General features: G+C 37.1%; 1 protein-coding gene across 4 annotated transcripts in view; it reads left to right on the top strand.

Moving 5' to 3' along the window:
• Positions 1-2105: 2105 nt before the first annotated feature.
• KCNH7 (potassium voltage-gated channel subfamily H member 7) overlaps positions 2106-16637 on the top strand; it is a 488226-nt gene continuing 473694 nt past the window's right edge. For all 4 annotated transcript variants that reach the window (XM_053918731.2, XM_053918730.2, XM_053918729.2 and 1 more), the window contains exons 1-2: positions 2106-2606; positions 4381-4611. In XM_053918731.2, coding sequence (XP_053774706.1) covers positions 2531-2606; positions 4381-4611 — 307 coding nt within the window. In that variant the 5' untranslated portion in view covers positions 2106-2530. The remainder of the gene's footprint in view (positions 2607-4380; positions 4612-16637) is intronic.

Here is a 16637-nt window from a genome sequence, read left to right as displayed (position 1 = left end):
TCACTTTTCTCTAAAGTCTTGATGCATTTTGAGAGAAATGTATTTGAGCTTAGATTTACCTAAGAAGTTAAATAGAAAAGAAAGGTGCTTTAGAAATTGAATGCAAGTAGCACTCAGTGTTGCTGTGGGTATCCAGTGAAGACAAGTAGTATATGTGAATATATCTGGGCCACTTGCCTGAGTTTGCAGTTCTATTGTCTCTTGCTGTTGTTGGCAGAGAGCAGTTGCTAACGGTATAGTCAGAGTCAGCACCATGGATAGCTCCCTTCACACATTTAGCACCTAGGAGAACTGTGTTGTTTCACAAGCCCAGCTGCGGTTAGAACAGAAGGACAGAATGATCTACTTATACCAACAGGGCGGAGGAAATAAAGCCATATACTGGAGAAGGTGTTTTTTCAATATTCCGAAGGAGGGAACTGTACAGATTCAGGAAAGCTAAACTACTATAAGAGTCTGAGGGTTGTCATATATTGCTTATTTTTAAGTAAAGCTAATTAACTGGAAAAGTTAACATTCCCAGGCAATGCGTCACCTTTCTGATTCATTTTCATTACTCTGATATGAAAGAATAAGAATTTCTTAGGTTCTTGTTTTGGTTTGGAATTTTTCCCTTGGCTTGTATTTTCTGCAATGTAAAACGAAAGTCATTTTATTTATTTCCTTGTTATTTATTGCAGTCTGCATGATTCATTTTCCTAACTTCACCCTCCTTCGCGGACCTTTTCAGTTCCATCCAGACTTTTTTTTTTTTTTTTACTTCAGGTTTGAGGTTAAAACTAAGAAAATATGGATGCGACTGATGCAAGACACAGAAACCTCCACAACTTTCTCATTCAGCTACATTTCTTGATAGGGGTCTCTGAACCCGTTATCGCCATCTGGAAACGAGGTTTGTCCATGTTCCAGTTCTGTAGGTTGTAGTGGCGGCAATTTCCATTAGAGAAAGGGGTGTGGAGAGGGACTGAATATTAGGTTAAAGGAGGGAATAACATAAATGAAGCCAAAAGAAGCAAGAAAAACTAGAAAAACAACTTAGAAAACACCCTTTGTTCACATGGCTTGTCGCATTTGATTTGCTAAGTTCCAGGAGGACTATTTGGACAGAAGTACATGCACTTATACAATGAGATCCCCGCGTTGGCGTGGAGAGGCAAAAAGGAAGCGGACGTGATTCTGCCCCTTGAACTCTTTCCCATCCTAAACCAGATGATCTCTTAGAAATGATAGAAGAGCAGAATGGTGTGCCTCTGTGCCCAGGAGATGAGTGGCGTGGGAGGTCACACTAAGGCTGGTAACTCTTAGCCCCACCCACCTTTTGTTCCTTCCCCCCTGGCGCCCAGCCTCGCCCATTTCAAACTCGATTTGTACCAGTTTCTCGCACAGTCTTTGGCCTTCTCATCTTTCTCGCAGCCTCCAACACCTGGAGACCCAGTCACTCCCCAACCTTGCACCTCCTTCGGGATTCTAGCAGTGAAACTGGGCATGCCCAGCGGCGGCGCGGGTCTTCGAGAGGCACGGTCAGCGCCGGGCAGGGACCGGACAGCTAGTTCGGCCGGGCGTCAGAGCCCACCTTCGCCCAGCCGGGGATTTCAGTGCACCCTGAGGCTAAACCTGCACCTTTAAGTGGCTCATCCTCAGTGCTCAACCTCCTGAACGCCACCAGAGTTTAGAACTAGTCCTCAATGAGGGACTGTTTTCCCACCTGTCTTTTCTTTACAGCTAAGGGTGTTTTAGCTATCACGGCGTGAGAAGCTCAGGGATGGAGCCCTTGACTGGAGGCCGTGGAGATCACCTTCCCAGAGTAGCTGTTTGTCACTGAGTTTTGGAGATTTCTTGGCTGGCTTCCGCTACAGCACGCTTGAGTAATCCGAGCTGTGGCGGCGCCCAAACTCTAGGGATAAAGAGGACGCGCGCGCGTGCGCGCGCCCCTGTAAGTGTGTGTGTGTGTGTGTGTGTGTGTGTGTGTGTGTGTGTGTGTGTGTGTGTGTAGGGGAGAGGGCGGGGATAGAAACGTCAACCTCTCCCTCCCCGCTCCACCCCCCACTCCAGCCTCCTTTTCTTTCTCCACTCCCGCAACAGCCTCACAAGTCTTCCATCCCCCATCGGCCATTCGTACAGCTGTGGGGAACTACCCGACAGGTTAAGCCCATTTGCAGTGGGAAACTGGCGCTGTTCGGGGGAAGAGAAACAGATCGATTGCCCTTGTGACTCTCCGCCCTCCTCCCCCTTCCCCACCGCTCCCCTCTCCCTCCCTCCCCTGCCGCCTCCCTTCTCCCCGCCTCCTTCCTTCTCCCCACCCCCAAACCCTCTCGCCCGCGGCAGTCCCGGAGGTGCGGGGAATGGCTAGGACTCCAGTGGGGAAAGCGGGTGTGTAGAAGTGGTGCTAATGGAAAGAGATTTCTGGTTGCAAAAGAGGATGCTCTACCACAAAGAGCGGCTCGCGCGCTGGCCTGGGCTCTAGCAGAGCAGAGATCCCGGGAGAACTCCGGAGCTCGCGGGGAGCGCTCCTCCGAACGCCGGGGTCAACATGCCTGTCCGCAGGGGGCATGTGGCACCACAAAACACATTTCTGGGCACCATCATACGGAAATTTGAAGGGCAAAGTAAGTTCATCTGTTCTTCTCTCTCCCTCGCTTTCAGCTTTGATAGTGCTCTGGGCGCCCGCCGCTGACTAGCGGAGACGGCAACTCCGAGCTCGGGCAAGTTCAGCGGCTGTGCAAACCAGCCCGGAGCTTCTCACGGCTGCGGGAGTGTTCTCCCTTGGTATTAATTTTGATTTACATTTTAGATTATGGTCTCCATGGTAGGAGGCAATTTGGTCCTCCTCGCCCACTGCTACCTCATCTGCTTTAAGGTGCTAATGTCCTACTATCTTAATGGGAACGTACTAGTGTAACGTGGGTTTATATTTTGAGGCTGTTTTATTGCAGAGTTTTCGAAAGTCGGGAGCAGGGCAGAGAATACTGTTGGAACTAGAGAATGTAAATGGCATCAGCGATGTAAATGGCTATGCAAACTATATATCTTCTTGGTTAAATAGCACGGCTTTGTCATGCCGGGGATGCTGCTAGTTCGTAGACGCTAAACTTTGCCTGGAATCAATGCAAATCTGCACCATGCAGGATAATTTGGAAAAAGTGTTATTTGATTCGTGCTGGTTCCCAATGTAAATTATTATTCAAAAGAAATTTTTTGTCCCTTTATTATCCCCTTCAATTTCCATCTAGAAATTTAAAAACTGAAGTGCACTGAGTAAACCCCACAAAGACTGCATGCAGAAGAATTCAATATTCTCATGTGAACTAACTGTAAGGAATAAATGTTATATAAATGTGTTAATTTTAAACTCTACATTTGTTCATTGATATTCGACATTTTTTAAAACCACATTAACACACATCTGTGTTGTGTATTTTGCAGTTATTTTAGCACTGTCTTCGATCACATGAACTTGTGTGTAGAATAAACTTGTATATCCTGCTTTACACTCTATTTGGACATGGTGAATGTAATTGGTGACCAAAAATTAATATACCATTTGTATTAAAATACCTACAACCACATAAAATGTCAAGGTTCTCCCCAAGTAGAAGTGGAAAGGTGTTAACATAATATTTACTGTGTATGTGGATGTGTGTGTAAATATTTTTATCTTCTGGGAAATATATGTTATGAAAAGTAGAACCTTTTCATTACTGAACTGCTAATTAATGTGAAATACTTTCATTGGTAATAGTTTTGTTATGTTTTTAAAATATGATGCATGTAGTATATACCTTAGGGGGATAGAGACAAGCCAAATCCAAGAATAATAGCTACTTTAAGAAAGTTGTACTCAGCTGGGGTGGGGTGGAGGGATGGGGAGAAAAGGCATACAACTGTAATTGAATAACAATAAAAATTTTAAAAAAATAAAAAATAAAATTCAAAAAAAAGAAAGAAAGAAAGTTGTATTCTAAAGGTCAAGCTGTAAGTGAGAAATCGGAAAGCTACATAATGTTTCACTGTTTGGCTTTGAAAATATTTATCTTACAATTAGATGGTATTCTGGAAATATCAATGGGGCAGCTGATTGTCTGGATGTGCAGTGGAACCCCGGGGATTTAGAGGGCTTGAGAACTAGGTTATTTGGGAAATTACATTCTCAAAATTTGAAGAGTAGTTCCTTAATACTTTTTTGTTAGAACTATTTAGGACCAGTAATTTCACATTTAAGGTTGGGTGTTTTTTTTCTCTCTCCTTTTTAAAAGCCTGGACAGTTAGCACTTTGGGAAGTAACTGCATTTCAGCTCTCTTATTACGCAACAAATTGTTTCAGTGTTTATGAAAATCTTCTGGAAGATTTTTAAAAGATACCTTACTATCTTCTTATTACAGATAAAAAATTTATCATTGCAAATGCCAGAGTGCAGAACTGTGCCATCATCTACTGCAACGATGGGTTCTGTGAGATGACTGGTTTCTCCAGGCCAGATGTCATGCAAAAGCCATGCACATGTGACTTCCTCCATGGGCCGGAGACCAAGAGGCACGATATTGCCCAAATTGCCCAAGCGTTGCTGGGGTCAGAGGAGAGGAAAGTGGAGGTCACCTACTATCACAAAAATGGTAAAGTTTACCTATTTAGGATTTCTTGTATTTGATTGCATTCAAATGAAATTTTCACAACACTGAAAGTTCATATGCAGAGAAGCCCCAAATATGCAGGTGTAGTATGTGCGTTGCTTATAGTATTTTAGGATTCAAAAATAAGGATATTCTCATTAGTGGACTGGTAAGAGCAATTTCTTCTTTGGGTAAGTGTCCTCCGTACTCTTCAAAAGTGCAGAAAGTTAGTGTCTCTGAGGACAAAGTGTTGCAATTCTTACTCTCTCCCTTGTCTAAGAAATGATAAAAGGGCCAGTAATTTACTGGCATTGTTGACATGCATTTGGTGGGAAAAAAAATAATACAGAGTTTTATATAGTTGCTTAAACTCAAAAATACAAAGCAAAGTCTTGTTAAAAACTATATCTGAAACTAAAACTATTAGATTTTACATGTTTCTTGGCTCTTCAGCTTTATTTGGTAGGCAACGCCTCTTTTTCCTGTTGCTTCTTTTTATACAAGATTAAGAATAATGTATGAGAACTTCTAAAATTGGTCTAGTAAACCTACGTATATTCAAATAATAAAGGCTGTTCATATTCAAGATTTGTCCTAAAAAACAAAATGAAGAAAAGGAACTATGATATTGTGGAGTTACTAGTACTTATTTTTTCAGCTACAGCAAAACTGGCATCTTCAACTTAAGGTCAAACCTCAACTTCAAGGGCACGCCTCCTTCTTTCAGGCTTGCTGTGGTACCGTAAATATGTTATCCTATAAAAGTTCTCAAAAATACACATTTAATGGACATGCATTTATTAAATGAACAATATGTACGTATATAAACTCATGTAATATATATTCAGATATACCCATTTTAAAGTATGTACACTTCCAAATGTGCACACTTAATTATATTTGACAATGTAGATATAAAGGTGAATGGATTAAAAATGCATATTGTAGTTAGTTTCATTGATATTGAATTATCATTCATTTCTTTATTTCATTGATAGAAATTAGTAATGCAGAAGGATATCTAGTCAGCTTTTTAGATACCTTAAGCTTTGAAACTGAATATACAAGTAATGTGTTGTAGCCTATATCATATAATTACTTGTCATTTGGTAAAATACAAAGAACAACTTCTAGCAGAGAAAAGGTTGAACTCTTCCTCTTCTAATCTCATAATTAAATATTTCATGACAGAAAATGTACAATTCTTAATTACTGAATTGCCCTTAATATCAATGAGTTGGTATGCATAACAAAGTATGATTGGAAAAATAGGTTTGTATAATTTTAGATTGATCTGGAATGAAAACAATTATGATTATTAACCAACACAGAGATTATTTTTAAAGTTCTCCTCACTTTCCCCCCACTTTTCAATCTCTACTGTCGGCATGCTAGAAATAGCCTAATCGTCCTGTTGTCTTGCAAACACTTCATGGACTGAGGCTTTACCCAAATGCAAGTCATCTTCTTAGTGTGTGTGTATCTGATGCCAAGAATTTGACTTTCAGCATAATTTGAATGTCTGACATTTTGTTTTATCTGAATACTTGTCATGATATTGACATAGTCTCTATCGTGGTTTCTATAGGTTGTATTGGCCCACCTTTGGTCATTATGGTTTCTGGGACATTTCAGAATTTTATCAACTTAGATGATTTAAGTATAAATGAATCTGGACTGTCCAGATCACTTAGAGACTAACTATATTTTTCATATAGTATTTTCAAATATGAATTGTTCTTTATCAAGTGGAATAGTGCTTCTTGAAACCTAGTTTAACTTGAATAATGTGAGTGTGTAAAATAATCTCAGAATACCTTTAAAGAGAAATTTATCACAAACTTGAATGTAAAAATTTCTGCAGTGAAGATGTTGGAATTTGACTAATGCAAATCTTATTTCAGTGATTTGCTTGGTTATACAAATTAATACCTCCCTGTTTTACACAAAGAAGTTTACTTGGAAATTTGTTTAGGTATATAAATAATCAACCTTTGGTGATGATTTTGATTCTGTTGGCTTCATTTTGAGGTGTGACTCAATCTACAAGGACTTGGGTATCTTTAAAAGTTAATGACAAATGCTGGCTATTTTGCTTTCATTCATATGGGAAACATGTGGAGATGGGTCAAGAGTTTTCTTTCTCTCCAAAGAAAATGATAAATTTGAATGACCTTTTTAGATTGTAAAGTCACAGCCAGACTTATTGGCTCTGAATATAATCAACTTGTGTTTTTGCTACTAGTTCATATACCTTGAATAGAATCTTCAGAGGTGATTGGTTTTATTCGCAAGCCATCTGCAAAATCAGTCAGGGCTTGTGAAGTTCGAAAGCTTTGAAAGTCTTGCCTCTGAAAGACCTGTCAGGTACTCCAGATTTATAAAAGCGGGAAGGGACAAAATCAACATTTTCATTGATTTGTTTCTTGAAGTTTCCTTAATTCTTCATTACTGAGGTCACTTACTTTTGAGAGGTTCTTGGAGTCTGAAGAGTATGTGCAGAAAATGCTTTCTTTACTTATTCTTTCTGTAGCATTTCATAGGAATATGAATAGTGATGTAGTATGCACGACGAGCAAATTAACAAAAAGTTAAGATACTCTTTTTCCACTTTTTTCATCCACTCATATTGGAGTAGCAAAAATAAGAGCGTGGCACTATTTCTGAAGTGGCCAGAGGGTTTATAAGCAGTTTAAACCCCATGGTCTATGCAATGAGTTGGCATTGATGCAACACACAATGAGCTGCGTGATTACCATCGTGAGGCAACACTTCCTACCATGCTAGTTTATGTGATTTAACTGGGTACAGTAGGACTTGCTGTTTACCAGGATGTCAGTTTTTAAAAACGTAGTTATTTGCGGTAGGAATATTTGACAGCCCTTCTTCTGAGGATTCTGTTTTACAGCTTAAGTCATTATTGCGTAAATCATTCTTGGCAGCTGTGAAATATTGCTTGAGGTAATAAAGACATAAATCTTTTGACATAAAACTCTAATTATACAAAACTATAATTATGGTGAGGCTTATATAAGGATGGGTAAGTATTTTAGTAGCATAGTAGGTTCATTTTAAAAATACCTTTTTACGAATAGTGATTGAGAAATGGCAAACACTCAGTTATTAACTAGCTTATCGTTTAGAGAGGATGTTAATTATTAGCAAACAGAAGGAATAATTTAGTCATCCCTTAGTTTATTGCCCATGTAGTTTGGCGTGTATATCATGGGTGAGAGCTGGCTAGCTTAAGTGCTAAACCACTTCAGTAACCTTTGGAGATGTGATTTTTACTACATTATGTTGCAACTCTAAACATTTGGAAAATTAAAGTAAATTTCTGCAAGAGAAATAAAGGTCTTAACTCAGTAGAAAAACAGGACTTGACATGCAATATTTCTGAAGCACTGATCATTTCTATATTTTTGCCATTATGCTATTAGACATAGTACAATGGTAATTTTGTTAACAAGTCAGAAATATCCCTAACTTTGTGCTGCTTTTTACTTTATTTTTGAAAAGATTTTACTTACTTATTTTTAGAGAGAGAGGAAGGGAAGGAGAAATAGAGGGATAGAAATATCAATGTATGGTTGCTTCTCACAAGCCCCCCAACTGGGAACCTGGCCTGCAACCCAGCCATGTGCCCTGAATGGGAATTGAACCACTGATCTTTTGGTCTGCAGCCCTGCACTCAAACCACTGAGCTACATGAGCCAAGGCCTGTGCTGTGTTTTAAAAACTAACAGATGAAATGGGGCTGAGGGAAGTCCCTTTCTGATCCAGACAGGGACCATTTGCAGACAGGGCACTAGTCATGGTGGGATCAGTACCAAGTTCCGAAGGCAGCTTTGGATCCAGCTAAAGCAGGAAACTGTGAATCGATCATCCCTAAGAATTATTAGGAAAGACTTCATAGAAAGTGTCGTGTTGCTGTGAGTAAAGGGGAAGACGCATACTAAGGGTCACCTTTCTCCAAGGAGATGTTTTAGGCGATAGAGGCAGGATAGGAGATACAAAGGAGGATACAAACCGATCTCTGCTTTTAGGATGTTTGTATTATAGAGTCACTCGTGTTCGTTTCTATCTTCCGCCCCAAGATGTTTTTAAGGAAAGAAAGCATATACAGACCATGAATAAAGAAGCTTTTATGTAAATGGAAAACAGAATTAAGGGTTAATTACCACTCTTCCTCTACTTCCCCACCCTAATGTAAACTTGTTTATGTATATTTTCTGTCACCTTTTGTCATTTTTATGTAATTATAACTTATTAAAGAGACAATGTAGTTTGCTGAAAATTTTAATAGCTCAAATATATGTCTTATAATAGCTTTACATGTTATGATATGTAAAATATTCAGCTGTCCTATTTGCCAAACTGTAGTAGAGGTACAGATGGTGGTTTTTAGAAGAAAATAGAAATATATTTTGTATGTAAATAATTGAAACAATGAGAAATGTTTGCAGGGAATATCTTACCTAGAGTTTGTTTTGGTGTTCATTTTAATTTTCTATTTATATATTTCATGTCACATTTAATAGAATATTACTGTGATGTTATTATTAACATACCTTTCTATTACATACCTAAACTTTATACATTAGCTATTATATAGAATTTAAACTTGATCAATTGTATTTGTTGCCAAAATCAGAATTCTCAAGAATCATTCCTCCCTACAGTTTGAAAACTGTATTTCAATATTGTCCCAAGTGAAAACAAAATGTTCTAAAACTGTGGGTGGGCTGTGTTCTTCAGTCCTTTTTCACCACTCAGCAGCACCATACCTCTAAGCAACCTTGGTGCTAAAAAGGAGCCCTCTTATCTGCCAGCTTGCGAGATAACTGCTCAGTTATTTTCACACCCGAGGGGCTTGAGAACAGGTCAGTTTAGGACTCTATGCTTAGGCTAGATTAATTGGGAAGAACTGGTTTCTCTGGTTTCTATTGGCTTCCATTGGCTTTCAGTGTTGTTTTCATTTTACTTATTTATTTTATTTTTGCTATAAAAATCACTAAATCAATTACTGTCGATCAGCAGCCAGGAGAGTCCTAGGATAATTGAGACAGGGAAGTAGCAGTTTGGGCATGAAATGTTAAGACAAAAACACTCATCTCGCCATCTGAACGTGAACACTCAGGCTCGTTTTCTAATTTTTCTCTGTCTCTTTCCTAAACCGAATTGATCAGAAATTCCTTTCAGTCTTTATATCTGAAATATTTCCCAGTGCTACCCCCCACTTTTCCAGTGCTGCCAAGTACTCTAGTTGAAGCTCAGTGAATCCTTCTTCTGGAGTACTGAGTATCAAAGTTTCCCTCCCTCTCCAATCCATTTTTCACAATGCCATCGGAGAACTATTTATGAAACAAGAATTGCACACCCTGATGTCTTATTGGAACACGGAATCATTGTAAATGAATGTCAGGCATTAAATAATGGATATAACAATACCATTCTTACATTCTTGTTTTCCTTATTATATGAGAAGAACCCTGAAACCCAGAGAGATTGAAAAATTTCCAAATGACACCCACACAGTCCATAAAGTGTTGAAGCCTGAGTCTTTTAACAACTTTGTATTTGCTGCTCAATATGCTTAGATCTTCTCTTGGCTTAAAAATCTTTCTTAATTCATTAAAATTATCAGGATAATGTTTTAGACCTTTTAGTAAGATGCTTGGTGCCCCTCACAGTTTAATTCACTTGGATTTCAAGTAGGGTATGTTTAAAGGAACCAGCTAGATTCCCAGCTCAGGCAATAGCTAGGTGAACTTAACTAAGTTTGCCTTTACGGTGCCTCCATTTTCTTTTCTGATCTATATTTGGAGAATGATATCTACTTTGATAGGCTGAGTGAACATGTATACAATAAACTACACAGCATTACTGCTGGCATGTTTGCCATCCCATAATATGTGTTCAATAAATATCAATCCGTTGAATATCTTCTCAACTCCATTTCTCCTAAAAATCTTATGTTTCAATAATACTTGACTCAGAATGCTCAGAATTTCTAACCAAGCACTTTTCTGTCACCAAGTCTTTGTTTATCCTTCAGAAGCTTTCCTTTATCTATAATAAGCAGTACAAAGAATCTCTGAATGAATTGCTTTTTCCTCAGCTTCTGACTCAAAAGAAACAGTATCTTCCTCCCAAAAACAGGTCAGAAGACTTCTGTGTGAAGTCCTTCCTGATGCCCCTATTGCCTGCTCCAGAACATTGAGTAACATACTTCTGTGTCTCTGTAACACTTGGTTCTTAACTCCAGTGTAGCACCTGGAGTGTGCTACATATCATTACATATTGTCCCAGATAATGCCATCTCTATTTTTTAGCTCATTCAGAAAAACATACCAAGTCTTTGTAATTTTTATGTCCAGATTATGTAGAAGAGAACCTGGCATGAAGTGCATGCCCAAGTAGAAGTCACACAAAGAATAAAGAGAGGATGAGAAATGATACCATAGAGATCAAAAAACAAGAAACAGCTGGAGATCAAGAGATCCTGAGGAAAGTGAGTTGCCAGGAAAGAGTGGCGTTTTGATTTTTCTTACTTTCTTTAGAAAACTTCTAAAATGTTCTTAAGAACAATTTTTTCCCTTAATTTTTATTAATGGACATATTCCTCTGCTTAATAAGCTAAGGTATTAAATCATCTTCATAGCTTATAACTATACAAATAGCTAGAAAACATTTAATAAGAAGGTAAGGAGAAGTTATTAACCAGAAATTATTAATGATTTCCCGAGAGTCACTCACTCCCCACCAATCAGAATGACTCTCACCAGTGTCTCCAGCAATCTCTATGTAATAGCCAATTTCAAAGTTTTCTTCTTTTCTTTTCTAAATTGAATTCATTGCTGTGAATGAATTCTACACAAGTTACACTGTATTGGCATTCTATATCTAGTATGGGATTTTATCCCTCCGTGTTTTTTGAAAATTCTTAATTGACACTGAAGCTGATTTCAGGGTCAATCAATAATGAGTGATGAGTCTAAAACTATTATTGTCAAATGAATGTTTATTTTCTATACAGTGTGCTGTCTACATTTAGTGGAAGTACCAAGAAACAATAGAATCAGGCAGCAGTAGGACATTAATCATCATAGATGAAATTTGTCCTGTTACTGAACAATTAAGAAGGTCAGATTGCCACTTGTCACAGGTAGGTTATGAGAAACTTGAGTACCAGGCTCCTATCACCATGACTGAACATTTTATATCTTCCTCTTGTTCCTTTAATTCATGTGAAACATCTAATTAAGAATATCAAAGTACTCTTTCTGTGGACAGCTCAAATCCTGGCTGAGGCAACACCTGTGCCCTGTTCTCGTTTAAAGTAGGTTTGCACCTTTACAAATTCTCCTTTTCGTGCTTTCCACTGTTTTGTGACTGTCTCACACTGCTTTTTACTTTGCAAATGGGTAGAACAGCCTTGGCTGGTGCTTAGTGAGTAAGAATTAAAGAGAAAGAGAGACGACTATGGGTGCGTTTATGCCTTTGGTTAGCTCAGTTTGTAAAATAATCTCAAGCTAGACTGGGCTAGGCAGGGCCTGGCGAGGCTGCCGGAGCCACACTGCTTTTGTTTACTTGCTTTTTCCTCCAGGATGACCAGTTAGAAGATATGTTACAGCAGGTGGAATCTCACTATTGTTGGTTTTATTGATTACTTTCCTGGTTCTTTTTTTCTTCTTTCTTAAGTCTCCTTAGGACTGTTTCTATGTGTTGTGTTTTTGTTTGTTTTGATAGGACATTAATTCTTGCACGTTGCTTGAAATACTGGTTTTGAGAAATACATATCTGCGTTGGTTTAAGACAACTAAGAACGGTTGTGGCTTCTCGTACCAACTATTGACCTCTATGCTTGACACACCTTTCTTTATTCTGTTCAGTAAAGTCTGTATTAATGATCCATGATGATGAGCTTGATGAGAAAGATTAAAATATAAAATTAATGGTGGTTTTATAACCAGTTTCTCATATATCAAGTAAAAAACAAAATATAGGACTAACTAAATAAGCTATTTATATGTTCAAAAGAAATAAACAATTATTTGTTAGAAAACACCACATATTGAAATCACATTCCTAAGGTCTTTGAATATACTAATTAAAATCACATCAATTTAAGAAACTTAATGTGAGAGATAATCAACATTATAAATTAGGTGAATAATTTTTAATCAAGTTCCCATTTACTTCTCTTAGCCAAATTAGTTAAAATTTCTTTTAGTTTTGCTAAAAGTTTCTATATACACTGTCTATTTTCTTTAATAGCGTTAAGCAGTTGATCTTTAGCAATACATTTATTTAGGCCTGTAATACCCATAGATGTATTAGTTGCTAAGGTCATATTTCATAGGCCTCTGTCCTCTACCCAATTTAGATCTTCTCCCAAAGTACCACTGTAAATGAAGTTAAAATTCTCTAACTGGCTCTTTATAGGTTACTTTACCAGACTTTTGCGACAGCTTTGGGAGTATATATTATCCAATTTTACAAATTAAATTGAAGTTCAGGGAAGTTAAGTACTGATGATCACAGAGCAAGGTTTAAAATCTAGACTTGTCCATGCTTGCAAACTTTTATTGCCCATTTTATTGCCTCACATGATACATTTTTAAACCTTATCCTCCCCCATCCTATACATCCTAATTCTAGTTCTTAATCATAGATTTAATGATTACCTGATGCATGAAGCTGATTCACACCAAAGGGTAAATGAAGTGAGCTCTATCCTCTGTATTTTAAGAAGAACTGTATCATTCAAAATGAATGTCTCTCTTGCAGGATATTTGATTTCAGTAGAGTGAGGATAGCTAGCATGTGCTTTTCTAATCTTTGCATAATTATTAATGGCACTCTTTTTTACTCTTAAAAGTGTCCCCGTTTTAGGCTGTAAATTATATGGTCACTTTATAGCTGGGGGATATTTTTAGTGAAGGGCCTCTCAGCTGCTATTTGTGTAGTCATTACCCAGGAAGTCCAGGAGCAAATTCATATAGTAGTGTGATTCAGCAGCAGAAGCTCTATTGTGTTATTAGCCTCTCCTTTTCCCACAGGGTTATTTCCTGGGAAAATTATGTGATTTGACCAAATTCACCACTTGTATTTTAAAAAGAAATCATGAATTTATTGGTGTGATGAGTCTCCGGTTTATTTCAAAAACCACCCCCCTGCAATTTCTTCATGGGCCACGTGTCAGACCAATTTCCTGCTGCATACCCTAATGTCTGTGTCCCTGAGCTCCTCCTTGAGGCCACCGTCCTCTCCTTTGCACGGTCTCTAAATCCCTCAGGCAAACTTATTCACATTTCCTAATATTTTTTCTTTGTTTTTAGTAGAGCACTTATGACATTATCCTGTAATAATTTGTTTCTATGTCTATTTCTTGAGCTCTTGGAAGGGACTCATTAAGGAACTTATATTTAAAAAAGAGAGGAACTGTGAAGAGAGTAAAAAATAAAAGAACCAGGAATATACCTGTTTACCGATGGGAATGTCAGGTGGCAGGTTCTAGAGAGTTTCACTCATCCATTCATTCAATTTCCTGTGCCAGTCATTTTGCTTTGTATGAGAATTGTAAAATTAAGAACTTATATTGTTTATTAACTTAATAATTTGATAACTTGCTGCAATTTGTTCTAATACTTACCTGTAATAACTTGTATCTCCTTCTAAAAAGACATGACAACTAATCACTCTTATTTAGTTAGACCAAAAGGAGTAAGGTGAATGTTCAGGACAATCCAGAACGACCCTTAATGCCTAAACAGTTGGCTGATGCTGATGGAGCATCCACAGGTCAATAAAATAAAATGTGTACATGTTCTTACAATAATATATGCAAGTTTGCAAGACATTTAGCCCTCCCTGAAAATCCTTAGTTAAATACACACAATAAAGTACATATAAAACCTTGAAATTATTCTGATGTCTTTTTCTGCTATCTCCACACACTAAAAGCAACCTCATACTGACACTGGTTTGCCAACACACTTTATTATTTTTCCCAAACCCAGAGTCATGGGTTGAGATTTTCAAGTCTGGATGGTATCAGCGGACACTTCCTCAGACACATCCTGATACCGGATTTCATCACCTCCATAAGGACTTCATATCTTTACTCTCTTCCTAGTGATTTTAACTCCACTGTCAATAAATTAGACAATACAAAGAATAATTTTAAAAAACTATAATCTTTAACCTAAGAGATAGCCACTGTTAAAACGTCATATATTCTGTCTATAATTTTTCTAAATAAATACACACATGCACACTTATTTTTTTACAATATCAGAATAGCACCAGATCTACTAAATTGTAGCCTGTTTTTCTCACTGAGAACTTTATCATGAACATGTATATGGTTTGATGATTATATAATATTTAACACACAGAAAGCCTGAAAATTATTTTAATATTCACAAAGGATTACATTAAAGGAAATACATCTTATTATTAGACACTTTATTTTTTTCAACTTTTCACAATTGTGAAAACATACAAAGAGCCTGTACATCTATCTTGCACACTTGCACTAATTCTTTCCTTAGTATATAACTAGAAGTATAATGCTGTTAAAATGGTATGTGTATCTTAAAAACCTTTGGTACCTGTTGTCAAATTAAACTCCAAAAACTCTGCACTCAATTGCATATTTACTGTTTATAGGTAAACTTAGAATTCCTTTTAATTTTTCTTGACCCCATGAAAATAAACTTTTTGTCTGATTACTGAATTTAATGCACAATCTTTACTGAAAAGCTCATGTAGAAAATATTTGGGGCAATTTATTTTCTAATGTAAAGACACCAGTGCTTTGAATTGCCAAAAGTAGGGAACCATGGGAATCTCTTGAGTAGCTGAATGTCTGGACTGGATGCCCCAGCCCCCATGAGGGTCCTTCTTCCAAAAACTACTCTTTACACTGACATTTTCATTTCAGTAATTTGCTAACAGTTTTTTAAGCTTCAGACTCAGAAACTAGTACCAATTTTTGACTTTTTGCAGTATCGTGTGAAGTTTTTCTCCTTTGTATTTGGTATAAGTGGGATCTTATTATTTTTAGTATTTTTTTCCATCTAGACTATAATGAAAATCTTCATTAGTGAAAAGAATTTTATTTGGTAGTTTGCATTTGAATAAATATTCACATAAATAAAATTTTATTGTTTTCTTAGATTCAAAGTGACAAGCATGAAAGTTAATAAACTCATAATAAATAAACATTTGCCCAGGAGACCATGTAACAAAAATGAAATGTACTTATAAAGAATAAATAGCATCAAATGCTCAAAATTATAAAATAATTTCAAGGAAACATGTAAGTTACAGAAACTCATCATAGTATTAGATAAACCACTAACTGTATCCAAATATAATACTTCTGAAATGACTGAAGGGAAGGATCATTTCTTCCTAGGCTACCTTACTAACCAAGACATGAGGAACACACGTAATCTGATATTTCTAGCTGTGACTCAGTTCTCTGGTCTTCCCGCCAGGTGTTCTTTATAATGAATGTCACCTAACCAAGACTCAGTAGGATTTATGAATTCCCAAATTGCTAGTCTCATAATTTGTTCCCCAAATGAAAGACTACACAAAAAATGCCTCTAATGACATGCAGCCTCAACTGTCCTACTAATCGGCTTCTATTCAGCAGTCACTCCAAAGCTGCAGAACTTGTTTCTTTGCAGTTCACGTTTCTAGAGGGAGCAAAAGGTATTTTACTGAGATTTCATACCCACCAACATGTATTATTTTATATGTATTCACAACAATGCGATGGTAGTGTGAGTTATACAACATTCTGTTTTAATTATTGACTCCCTAGAGGATTCCAATAACTTCGATTCTGAGTTTTCCTCTGGAGAATACTTCATTTAAAAGATCTTTTAGTCTTTTTTTCATTAATCTAAACTTGTTGAAAATGTGAGGGATACTAATTATACTTTCTAAATCTTTTCCAAGAAGAGGTTTATAATATTATTCTTAATTTTTTCAATAATATAAAATAAATC

Source organism: Desmodus rotundus, chromosome 2, assembly GCF_022682495.2.
Source record: "Desmodus rotundus isolate HL8 chromosome 2, HLdesRot8A.1, whole genome shotgun sequence".
Taxonomy (NCBI): domain Eukaryota; kingdom Metazoa; phylum Chordata; class Mammalia; order Chiroptera; family Phyllostomidae; genus Desmodus; species Desmodus rotundus.
This window is presented reverse-complemented; position numbering and strand designations above follow the sequence as displayed.